Source organism: Phalacrocorax aristotelis, chromosome 7, assembly GCF_949628215.1.
Source record: "Phalacrocorax aristotelis chromosome 7, bGulAri2.1, whole genome shotgun sequence".
In the NCBI taxonomy this organism is placed as follows: domain Eukaryota; kingdom Metazoa; phylum Chordata; class Aves; order Suliformes; family Phalacrocoracidae; genus Phalacrocorax; species Phalacrocorax aristotelis.
Genome location: NC_134282.1, coordinates 11281123 through 11293968, shown reverse-complemented (window position 1 = coordinate 11293968; position 12846 = coordinate 11281123). Strand labels below are relative to the sequence as shown.

Below are 12846 nucleotides of genomic sequence, written 5' to 3'. Positions count from 1 at the left end.
TCAGACAGAGAAAAAACTTCCTGGCACCACTCAAGTGCCTCAGTCCTACAGTGAAAGGGCCATCAGACAAGCTAATTGCTATGGCCTTTCCTTTATTTGCTACTATTTCCATGATGTTTATTTTGGCATCTCCTTAGTCAAGATTGATGAGACTGCTGTTCCCACTGAGTATCTGTGGCTTGAGAACAGAGACAGAGCCCTGATCCGCTTAGGGTGGCACAGGGGAGCAGATCAACAGAGGATGACCGAGTTCCCTGAGTAGGCATAAATTCTAGAGCTCCCATTAAAACGTGCTGCTCTTTGTTCCTATTCAAGTCAGGATGTGTTTAAAGATGTTACCTAGCCCTTAGAGTTCATGTACAGTGATGTTAGTTTGCCTTCAGCCCTTTCACAAATTCAAATTGAGCAAATTTTTTTCTTCACATGCTCTTGGATTAGGTTTTAAAATATTGCCAAGTAATTACATATTTCTCTTGGGTATTAAGACAACAAGGAGGGAAGACAGTATTGTAATGAAGCAGGGAAGAGAACGAGGCTCCGTCAGAGCACTGTTGGCTAGTTGAAAAAATTCCAAACAAAACCCCTCAGTGTGAGTGAACACTCATCCCATTATTATAGTATCAACCTTTAACAAAGTCCTTGGTCTGAGAGAGCTAATGTATCATGCCTTTTGGTTCCGCATTGAAACGGAAATTGCTACAGCGAGTCTGAATGCATGGCGTGCTGACACTGACTTAGAAATACCTGATGAGGAAGGGAACTGTCTAGTCAATCCTTCTAACGTAAGGAAAAATACTATTAGTTGCTTTTCCAATAAAAATTAAGTGGTTCAGGTTGACTCACCACACAGAACTTGTTTGGGCTAATTTACTTGCAGCCAGCAAATTCACAACCTGTTCATCAGACTATTACAATATCTGCATAAACATTCACTGTCAAATTTATAATGATGTTATAAAGTGAACTGGTCCTATTTATTCCAAATATTCTCAGATGTAATACATCATTCTTGCGAAGAAGCCAAAGAGAATACTTGTGTGTTACTGGTCCCAATGAGCACTGGCTTTAATTAAAATCTCGGTCTTTCAGAGTAGTCAGAGACATAAGGGGCCGTCACTGTACCTGTGGGTTCCATCAGATCCCCAACAGTATTTGGGGTATGATATAATACACTGAAACTGCTGCTGGTTACAGGCATGGAGTCACCCAGCAGGTAAGTAGTTATGATGGGCAACCAAAGACCTTGCTGTAATTCACAACATTCAGAGGTATCTGAATCTTTGCAGGCTTTTTCCAGGACATCTCTGTACATGATAATCCTTTGCAAGGACTCATGCAGACTGGGGTTTTTTTTTGTTTGAGGCTAAATGTTCATTGCATAAGCCATTCACAAGATGATAGTCCACTTTTTTTATCCAGTTTACAGCATCACTTGATACATGTTCTATCTAGAACTATTTTAATAAAACCCTCATTATTCTGAGCAGATCAGTGTGCTTCATTCTGGGAACCACTTGCTGAGCACAACTGATTTTGTGGAACTCTGCATAACGGGGCAGCCTTCTCACTTTGTTTGTACATAAATAAATTTTTAAAATATGTATGGAGACGTGTTCAGTGCAGCTTGGCACTAATATTTAAACTTTTGCTTTGTCAGCAATGGCAACAGCAGTACAACTAGCAGTCTTGGCATTATGGACCTGGAAATTTATCAGGAGAACGTGCCATCTTCTCCTATGATTAAGTAAGTAGTCACTGAAGTGAGACTTGATGTTTAGTCTTATTTTAACTACAAATCATTTACACCATCTAAAATGTGCCAAGCCCTGCTTTGCACCTGCTGCTGAGCCTGCCTTTAGTTTCAGAAAAAAGCACGTGCCATTGTCTGTGCAGAGTGACAGCCCTACGCAGTGAAAGATTACAGGAAAGTCCACCCAGGTGGATCTCTCAAGAGACCGTGGGTCCACCAACTGCTCTGCCTAAAGACAGTTTTCTGCGGTATCAGTTTCCCATTGTGTGAACTTTCTTCTCTGAATAACTTCAATATTATCAAATCTTTACTGCGATAGCCAGTAAGGTCAAGCAAATAAGGATCAAGTAAAGTCAAAGGTAAAAATATGATAGCATTCTTTCCAAGAATAACAATAATTTGGCCCACAGTACATCTTACCTATTGTTTCTGGGCGTGTTCCTGCTGAGCATGCAGTAAAACTATCAAGAGGTGTGCAAGTGCCTGCGCCTAAAGATTCTGGTACCCTGAAACCTGATATAACCTGCCAGCTGGTGAGTGTCACGATGCAGCAGGGCATGGCCACTGCAGAAGTGTACGGACTGTACATCACGCATTGAACATGGGAACGTTGTGAAGTTGCTGACATCAGAAAATCTTCATAGCTCATTACCAGGCTATAACTACAAATGTCCCGCTTTCAAGAGGCTCTTTATTTGGAAGAAATCTGGGCATTCATATTTCTGTAGTTACATGCATTCTCTCTCAGATGCCGATTCAGAGACTAACCTGGTTAAAACATTCCCATCTTCACAGTAGGCAGTGATACCTCCTACCCTCATTCCTAAAGATGGCTCCCCTCCCTTATTTTTCCAAGAACCAAAGAGATTAATTTCTGACTCCCCTTGTTAGCTTTCAGGGGCTACTCTCAGGTGTTAGCCAATAGGCATGAGAAGTTCGTACTTCTACAAATCCAAGTCAAGGCACAGAATACATCATCTGTTCAAACAGAAAACTGGAAAAGAAATCTGATGGGAAGGAAGTTATTAAGCACCTGTGATTCTAAGTCATGACAAACCATATGTTGCATGCTGCCATTTTATTCTTTCCTCTCATATCTTGCAGTAACCACTGCATAAGTATATATAATCTTGGTTCTTTGAAGCCTTGGGGGAGATTCTGAAATCCTGTGAATGAGGGTGGTAAGAATAGCGTGCTCCCATGCTAGAAACAAAATCTTACAGTTGCAGCTTTCCCCCAACTCAGGACAGAATGAGACAGTTTGGAAATGTGTACTGTAAGTGCAATCCCTTCAGCAGCGATGAAATTAATGCAATAGCTGTGAGATCAATAGTGAATTTGCAGTCTCCTGCCACATGTACACAAGCACAGAAGCTGAAGCAGCAACCACATGCCAGGATTTCGTTTCCTGTACTTTAACAAAAAAAAAAAAAAGATGGCACACAAGAAATTAAGATCTTTAGAAATTTTTGCAAGGTGTAAATGGAGTTTGTTTATCCAAACAACTAATATGTTTAAAACCAGCAGTAGTTGAAGTCATTGCTAGCTGATTATATTTAACTATGAAAGATTAAACTAGAAAGCGAGACTGGAAAAGATTCAGCCAAGGAGCATAGCACTGCAAAACACAGGCATTGGAAGTTCAGTATTTCCCCCCAGGTTATGAGACTCGCTGTGTCTTACCATAACGTCATTTGCTTGTCATTATGTAAACCATAAAGATACACATATCCTGGTGAAATGTAATACAGAGCACAACCAGTACAAGTACTTCATCCATTACAGGAATAATACTGCAATTCCCATAGCTTTTCCTGACTTACAGATAAATAATTGAAATATATTCCACATTTTATTATTTCATCCTATGTAACTTTTTTCTTGCAGTTTTCTAGGTCTAACATTGAGGGAGAAGTTTATCCATCATGAAGCAGTGTTATAGACTGTTCCTAAATATCACTAATAAACTTTGTTGTTGTTTGTTTCTAAGTGAATTAGTAGAAGAAAAGGTTTTCCTTAAAGAACAGACAGAAAATACAGAGGGTAAGTTGAACCATATCAATTAAAGCATACAATTCGAAGGTAACGTAAGTAACTGCACAGTAACTGTTGGGATTATTTTTCCAGAAAGTACTTCTGGGCTTTCAGTGGGAACAGCCAATTGTCAAAAGGACCTACTGGTGATAAACTTTGATCTGGAACCAGAGTGCCCTGATGTGGAGCTGCGAGCCACCCTGCAGTGGATAGCTGCTTCTGAACTTGGAATTCCAACCATCTATTTTAAGAAATCTCAGGAAAACAGAATTGAAAAGGTAAAATCTACAGAATTTGGCATACTATTAATTCACTTTAATCACAGCACCTGTTATGATTTATTGAATTTACCAAGCTTAAAAGCTGATGCAGAAACATCTTCATTACAGCAAAATGACAATGCTACTGTATATTACAGAAAGGGAGGACAGAATTAAGTGTGTCAGAATGTAAGGTATGTGAAAGAAGACATTAGTAGTACGTCCGTGGCATAAAAAATAGCATTACTGTGATACCTTCTCCAAAGCCTCTAACGTGCTTTGATGGATCTGTTCACTTTTTCATATCAATGATGCATTAAGTGTCAATACCTAAGGCAGAATTAAGAGAAAGAGCCCTTTATGTGGCTGCATTTGAAGAGTCGCAGGTGGCTTACATGGAGTTTAATATGTAGCTTAAAAATAAAAATCACTTGAGTGTAGGCATCACACATACAAAGGTCTGCTGCTTGGTGAGAGCAAGAGCTGACTATGACACAAGATATAAGTTGTACTTCAGATTTTCAGATTTAAAACGCCTTAATCCTTACGCAGGTTCTGCCTTGCCTGCAACACTGATTAGGGCAGCCTCAGGCAGGTCTGAACTTGTGCATGGCTGTTATAAATTGCTACAGCTGGGGATACAGCAGGGTACCACAGGGGCCTGAGTGCTCCTCCCACATTTATGCAAGACCTACCATGGCCAAACGTGCTGGCTTTATAGTCCCTTTGTGCTGGCAGAAAGAGATTGCTACTCACCAAGGAACAGGCCCACTGCTCAAATGTATGGAAGAGACTAACCACAAAATAAAGATAACCTATATTAGCTCACGTTCAGTGTCTCACACACCAAGACTGCAAGGCTTCTGCACCAGAGCTGATTGCAAGTTCAGAGGATAGGCATGATGGACCTATCTGTGCAGGCATATCCTTACGTTATTACTACCCTGAGAGACATTTTTAGTGCAGGCAGTGACCAACCAGTGCTTCCAGTGGAGCCATATTTACAATCACACATCTGTTACTTGGAAAATTAAACTGACTGAAATATTTTGCATCGCTGAAATTATGAAGCACCTCACCTGGCTCAGCAATAAAAAAAGCGCTGTGTGTGCCAGTACTGTTTTGCTCCTGTTCAGGTGTAGCTTAGCCTTTGACAACTGCCATTTTGAAAGGAGAAATCTATTTCCAGGGAGAGGCAGACACAGACTACCAGAACTGAGAAACCTTCAGCAACACTAAAGTCCAAAGTGGGCACAAGAAGGGCAGGCTGTTTCTATTCCTGAATGATTAGTTAGTGCTCCATTGTAGACAACACCAAATGCTGCGTACAACATTTCAGGAATAACCAAAGCAGCCCCTTTTCCAAGGTCAGCAAGGAAGGCTCAAACCTTAAGGCTTACAAAAAGTGTCACAGTATTCAAACCAATTAATGAAAAAAGTGTTACAAATCAGTATTTTGGTCTTTTAAAATAATGTCTATGGGAAGATCATTTTGAGTAGCAGAGATATTGTTTGATTTTCTTGAGTACATGCATTTAGGAATCATAAACATAATTTAAAATGCATTCAGCAGCAACAGTCCAAATTGCATCTAATTAAAGAAGCAGCTGTCAGCTTTACCCATGTGCTTTGGCAAACAGTTAATTCAATTGCAAAAATACACTAGAGAATAATGAAGCACATCCTGCCTACAACAGAGCTCTTGGAAATCTCGTGCCTATTAAATATCATTAAAATACATATTAAAAGTTTAGGCTTCAGTATGTAAATAGCAAACAGCTACACTAACTAGACACACACAACATTTTCTTCTGTGGTTTAAAACTGGAAACGTGGAAGGAGCAAGCTAATTAGATATTGATTGTGAAATTCAAAGAAATGAAAAGCTTTGATTTTCATTTATTTGCTTCAGAAAAAATGGAACCAGATGTATGACACTGTGAAGCCCATTAGTAAGTACAAAGTGGACAAAATTCAGGACTTTTAACAGCTGCTTAAGGACATATATTTAACCTCTGGTTTAGCTGGAAGTTAAAAAAAAATCAAATATAGATTCTGTGATTCAGCCACAATTGTGGCAAATGTCTTCATGTGACATAAGTTTACCCAGAATTCTTTCTCACCAGTACTACGTGAACATTTAAAATACTGTGGGGTGTATATGTGGAAATACAGAAGATTACATAGAGATTAAAATATAGCTAATGGTAATGAAGAGGGATTTGTTTTCTTTAAAATGGATAGTTACGCTTCCATTACTTTGACAGCAAGTTGTCGACAACAAGGGAAGTTGTGATCCTTTATCAAGCTAACTTTCACTGTTCTTACTTCTATTTCAATAAATAGTTGATGAGAGCAGCTAATTTAGAAAATGTCACGAGATCCAACCAGTCTTTGGGAAGCTTTGGAACTTCAGAAATGAAGTTTTATAAATCAAAACAACCTTTATGTTGCTGCACGGTGAATTGTAGCCACTCCCTCATACAGCAGTGCATTTACAAAGGCTGGTCTTAGAGCAGTTTGGGTGTATTCATTTAACCAAATCCTAAGCGTGTTTCGTTTTGGTTTTTTATTTAGTTTTTAGATGTTGTACAATTAGTTCAACGGAAGTCCTGGAAAGTGGGGGATATCTTTCATGCCGTGGTGCAGTACTGCAAGCTCAGTGAAGAAGGCAGAGAGATGACACCAAGCCTGTTTGACTGGCTTCTTGAATTGGGTTAAGAAAGTTCAGCTGTTCAGCATTTTTGTTTCGTTCCAGTTTAAATAAGTAGTGGTTTGTGTAACACTCCGATTTCCGAACATCACTGAGTAAAACAAGCAAAGATATACAAACTCTACAGAAACAGCACACGTCCATTCCACAGCCGAACAAGGAGCAACGTGAAACCAAGGTGTATTTTATCTTTCTGTATCATGAGGGACGCTTGACAATTGTGCTATAGATGCATTGTACTAGGAGGGGACGGATTTTTAGCCTTCTGAATTAATGGACTACACAGTAAAGACTTAATTATTTAATATGTTCCATTTTCATTTATTAAATCGATCAGCTAAAATGGGATATTACACTAACATGCAGTTTTAAAACACACATGTTTGTACAGCTTAACTATTAGAACCAGAGCGTTCCAGGATTCCAGGATGCCTAGGAGACACCCGTGTCCCTAGATAAAGGTTTGGGATTTTTGTTTTTTTAAATCCCCATAGTCTGCTAAGGGGTAAAGACTTTTGAACACTTAAGAATTTTGCAGTTAGACAACACAAAAAGCTGCTGAAAACACATTTTAGTTTCTTCCCATGTGATTATTTCTCTTCCATAGCTGTTCCTCATTCCTGTCTTCTTCTCAACGAAATAAAATGGAGACTCTCAGTTATTACCCTTAAAAACCTCATCCCTCTTCACTTGGAGGCAGTGCAGCTCAGCATAGCTACACCTGGTATATCCCTGAACACAGCTCCGCGAGTCAGGGCATCAGGTTTCTGAGTCCTGTCCCACCACGGACCAGCCGCGTGACCTTGGGAGAGTCATTTCACCTCTGTGCCTCAGTGTCCCTACCTGCTAAGAGGGAGTAATGATAGTACATTTGTTACCTACGGTGCTTCTGTTTAAGGCACTACGTAACATGCTACGTCTCGGTTAAAAGCAGGAGAAAAATACTATTTTAATTTTAGCTTAATCAAACAAATTCTTAATAAGGTGAAGAAAGTATTATCTCATCATTAAAATCTTAATTTTTGTAACTTACAGGAAAGCGAAATGTTTATTAAAATTTCAGCAGACATACCTGTTCATTTTGGGTATAAGTGCTTGGACTATATGTGACAGTTCACACTACTACAACATTTATATAATTGTTTGATAAGATATACTATTCTATCGTCTCGTTGAAATGATCTGTTAGGATCGTGCACTTAATGATGCACTTGACTCTGCCAAAGAGATTGGTTTTGAATTTAAAGGTAAATATAACTTATCACATCGCAGCTCTTCTGCAATTTGTTTCTTTGAAAGTATTTATCTTTCATCTCTCCCTACCAAACACTGTAATAGAAAATCTGCCTGCTTTTCCCCAGTAAAATATTTAAGAGATGTTTTATTTTCCATATAACAGTATATGCTTCTGTAATATTTCTTGGGGAAAAAAAACAAACCTATCCTTTTGCACTAAATATTTTTGAAAATTTTGAAGTAGTTTTACATTATCTATGAAAAAGAGCCATATTCTCAACGTTATCTTTAAAACCATTCCTAAACTTGCATGATTGCATCACTCATTTGTTACAAAATACAAATTCTAAGGTGGAACATTAAACAGCACGAGTAATGCTACACCTACTCTGCAGCATACGCAAAACAGCGAAGGTCACTTTGCTGTTGAGATAAAGGTCAATTTGTTGCATACGCTGAGCGTAACTGTGCCGTCACTGAGCCTGCTCCGCAGAATTGCTGAACATCCCTGACTCCCGCCAGCGTGAGCAGGAACTCTGAACGCTCAGCACTTCTGAGGCTGAAAGTTCATAGAAAGTACCAAGTATTATAGACTTAAAGTGCTTTGAGTTGATAAACGGGAAAGTGTATTTATTTTTAAACCAAATACAGTTAGTTGTCAGTATACAATTTTTTGCTGTGATAGAATAAATGTTTACTTATCCTACAAAGCACAAATATCATGACAGAGTTGTAACAGTGTGATGCAGTTTCTCTGTACAGTAGTTCTTAATGTTGCAACTGATTCAGAAATAAATTTGTGTCATAATGTGTGTCCTCTTCGCCTTCCTAAAAAGTGCACAAATGCGCTATGGTTTTTCTTGATCTATTAATATTTGCCTGCTCTCCCTGAGCTTCTCAAAGCTCTGCTTCTGGGTGAAAAGTCTGTCCCGCAGCCCTGACCAAAACAAGTCAGAGCAAGCTCCGGGTCTTACCTTGGGAGCAAAGCTATGGCTTTACTCAGGTTCCACAACCCATTCAGGTGATACAAGGCTAATTGCAACATTCTTGGTTTCACAGTAAAATAAGGAGACACAATACGTTCATTGCTGAGAATTAACCCCAGAATAACTCCCAACGTACCAAATGTCGATTCGTGCTCACTCCAGCTGCTTTCGGTACCTGCAGGGGTGGGCAGGGAGACAGAAGTTCAGGACTTTCTTCTGCTTGTTTGAGTTTGCACAGGTATTTACTACCCTACTGCCTAGGTGTAATGGTATTTCTACCGCTAAACAAAAAAGGAAACAAAACTTAGCTCGCTAAAAATCAGAACAGGACTTTTCCACCATTAAAAAAGGCTGAAAAACTTTGAAGTCAACTTTAATTGCGCATAAATGACAACTCACAGTACATACAATTTTAGGTAAAAATCTCAGAGTAAATTACATGCAGTTCAGCCTTTCTGTACACCAGAGCATGATGCAGGTTGTTAGTGTCACGAGGGTGTGGAGAGGGTGGCTGCTCGCTATCCTTCGCAGTGCAAAAGCACAAATGAAACCTGATTCAAAGCAAACAAAAAGAAGTGAGACTTTATCAAATGAGAGCATGCAAAACTTGTACTTGGGTTCAGGTGGGAGCTGGATAAGCACCTGAAGGAGACGCAGCACAGTTTAATAAATAAGCCAAACCCTCTGAGCCTCAGGACATGCCCTGGCCATCAGAGACCACCCGTGGGGGCAGCAGGCATTTGCCGCAGCACCGGCCCCAGCTAGGGCTGCCCCGCTCACCTCCTCACTCGGCAAGAGGGCTTCAGGGAAAGGTGCCTCCGCCCTGGTGTTGACTCCACTACCCACTGAGGAGGATTTGGCCCGTAGGCACATTAATTCAAACACAGGAGAATTACCAATTGAAAAATAAATATTTTAAACCTTCATTTCTGGTTTTTGTTGAGGGTGCTTTTAATGTTGGGATCATTAGAAGTTGAAAAACTATTATTGTCCTCCATTTTGTGATAATGCTGAAGATTTTCATAGTGTCTTCAAGTAAAATTAACCATTTTATTGTGGTCTGTGATAAAATGGTCACCTGTTTACAGGTGTTTATCCTGTTAAATTCAGCAGGTAACTTTTCTGGAGAGACCAATTTTACTGTTTCTCTTACTCAGTTTCATGCAGAGCTGCATGACAGACGAGCATAGGAACACCACCATGAATCCTGTACTCTGGCTTTCCAAGTGTGAGGGGCAAAAACCCAGCACTCCACTGAAAAAAAGAGCCCATTGAGCTACTTAATAAATAAAACAGATTCCAGCTGAGAAGAAAAGCACATCCGTACTAGCCAATTTAAGAATTTTAATTCAAGACAGAGCCATTCCTAAGTCTTCGCTAAGTATGAGCAAACTCATAACGCCACTACAATTTTTCAAGCCCGCCCCGAAGCCAGTCATCACAAGGAACAGGCCTTCAGAAAGCAGCTTGCAGCTGTGCAGCATTTAGCAGGACAGTTAAATTAAACAACTGTTAAATTAAACAATTTTCAGTGAAGACAGGTCTGTTGATGGATGCTGTGCCCTCCTCCCAGCTTCAGCTGAAAATTAGACAGTAAAGTGCAGCAAATGGGAAAATATAACCAAGCAGGGTATATTTCATATCCGTTCACTAACTACTCAGGAAATGCAAGTGATCACACAGAAGGAGCCAAAAAAGAAATTGTCACAAAAATGGCACTTTTAAAAAATGAGTTGGTACAACTATTATTATTTGAATCTCAAGAGGTACAAAAAGCATACATCATGAGCATACATCGTACGGAAATCCTCATCCTTCTCTTGTAAAGCGTATGTTCTGCCCTGGGGAGGTCACATGAATCAAGCTAAGGGTTTCTTTCCCAGAAAAACAAACTCCTATCTTCACAGTGGTATATACTGGAAGGATTCAGAGGTCTAAAGGACAGAAACAATACAGCAGACCTGATTTCCACCGTGACAGTCCCTACTGAGTCTCCTGAGGTAATCCTTCTCAATAACGTCACAGTAAATCATGTTTGCCAGCATTTCAGGGTAATGTTGAAAGCCACATCCCACTCCAACCACCCAGTGACTGCACTGGCGGTTTGGAGAGTGCAAGGTATGCAGAAGCCAGACGTTTTGATATGATTAAAAAGGCACCAGACAATAGCATTAGAGTACACACACGTGCGTGCTATTTTGGTTGCGGGGACTGAAGTGGAATTAGAGAAAGGGACCAAGATGCTACCAGAAACACAGAATGGCTTCAAGATAACACATCTATACAATGCACTCCTAACGTATATCTCTATAATTTTTTAAACCTACATAGGGGTAAACCAAGGTGCAGAGCGCCTAACGTCAAAGCGTTCATATGATGGCATCAAGAGTACTGCTGAAGTTCTTATGAGGCACCAAGTCAGCACGCTTTTCAGCGGTGCTGTAAATCACACCAGATGGGGAAGTATTTCACATATGAGCAGGAAAGCTGGATAACTTAGCCTGAAAAGCAGCGGTAGTCACTCAGGGAATCTAGAGAGAGGCAGAAAGGGAGCCCAGATGGCCTCCCAGTCCAACACTTAGCCTATGAAACCTCAGCTCATTCACAATTTTGCATAAAAAAAGAACAAGAGCTCAAAGCCAAAAGCTGCTACAGGTGTTTGATTCACTGAATCTCTAGCCTAGTACAAGAGAAAAAACATAGAGGAAAAGGCAACAGAAAATAACCCAACCTCAAAAATTAAGCACAAAAAAGAAATCTACTTCCTAATCGCAGTCCAAAGAATTATTTTACTTTGTGATAGCTACACAGCAAGTCAGTTTTTAACTATGTAACCATATTTGTACACACTTCATTACACTAATTTTCCTCCATTTTTGTCAGCCAGAAAGCCCCCATATCACACCTGTAAGTACAAGTGCAAAGCGATCTAGGGACATGGGGCAATTCTAAAGTAACACAGAACTGCATTGCCCTTCCTGCCCCTTTCAATTCCACATTACCGAGTTACTCTTCTGGAATCATAAGTCTTTGCACAAGACAACGGGAAACACCTCAAGCATTACTGTAACATTAGTATCAGTCACTCTGCCTGCTACTAAAGGTTTCATTTTAAATGATCTGCTGCACACTGCTGAGTTCTCCCACAACATGACACTACTTGAAACCACCGGGATATTTGCCAAGTGATGACAGGCACTTTTGTTTCTTCCTTTACACACACGGATGCTGGCAAGCACGCTGAGATAGTCAGAACATATCAGCGTTAGTAACTTCCTATTAAATTTAACAACATTTAGAAGTCAAGTCCATAACCACCCGGAGATATACAACATAAGCAAAATACCTCCAAGTTCATTCCTGCTGCATACTTCCCTTCTTCCTTTTGTCTCCCAGTCACCACGTGTACTTTGTTCAATCCTACCCTCTTTGCCTCTTTATCCTTCTTCCACGGCTGCTGGAAGAGACCCATCAGCTCTGCTCCACCACTACTGCCCTGCAAAGAGCAACTGCAGTTTCAGGTGCTCTGCTAGGAGGTGGGGAGAGCTATGCACAGGTGAAGCCTGTTGGCAATTGCTAGCAGGAGGTAAACCTGGGTTAGAGTTCATTGTATGGTCGTATATAACTTGCAGGACTTCCTCATCCACTTCTCAGTTTATGTCATGATCCTTGGCTCTAAATCTTTAGTGTGTAGGGTTTCTTCATACTGGCCATAATCTCTAGGCCAGGATTCAGATTTGGAGTCACCACCCACATTATTTTTTTTTTACCTCAGACAAAAACAGAAGAATGAGGGCTAAGGAGAAAGGAATGGAAGAAATGGAAAGTATGAAAGGGGGGTGAGTGGGAGTTTACAACATGCATGCA

The 12846-nt window shown here is 40.2% G+C and overlaps 1 protein-coding gene across 4 annotated transcripts in view; it reads left to right on the top strand.

Annotated features, from left to right (window-relative positions):
• SPHKAP (SPHK1 interactor, AKAP domain containing) overlaps nt 1-8805 on the top strand; it is a 75468-nt gene extending 66663 nt beyond the window's left edge. For all 4 annotated transcript variants that reach the window (XM_075098788.1, XM_075098787.1, XM_075098786.1 and 1 more), the window contains exons 9-12: nt 1658-1744; nt 3741-3793; nt 3878-4062; nt 6622-8805. In XM_075098788.1, the coding sequence (XP_074954889.1) occupies nt 1658-1744; nt 3741-3793; nt 3878-4062; nt 6622-6765 (469 nt within the window). In that variant the 3' untranslated portion in view covers nt 6766-8805. The remainder of the gene's footprint in view (nt 1-1657; nt 1745-3740; nt 3794-3877; nt 4063-6621) is intronic.
• The last annotated feature ends 4041 nt before the right edge of the window (nt 8806-12846 follow it).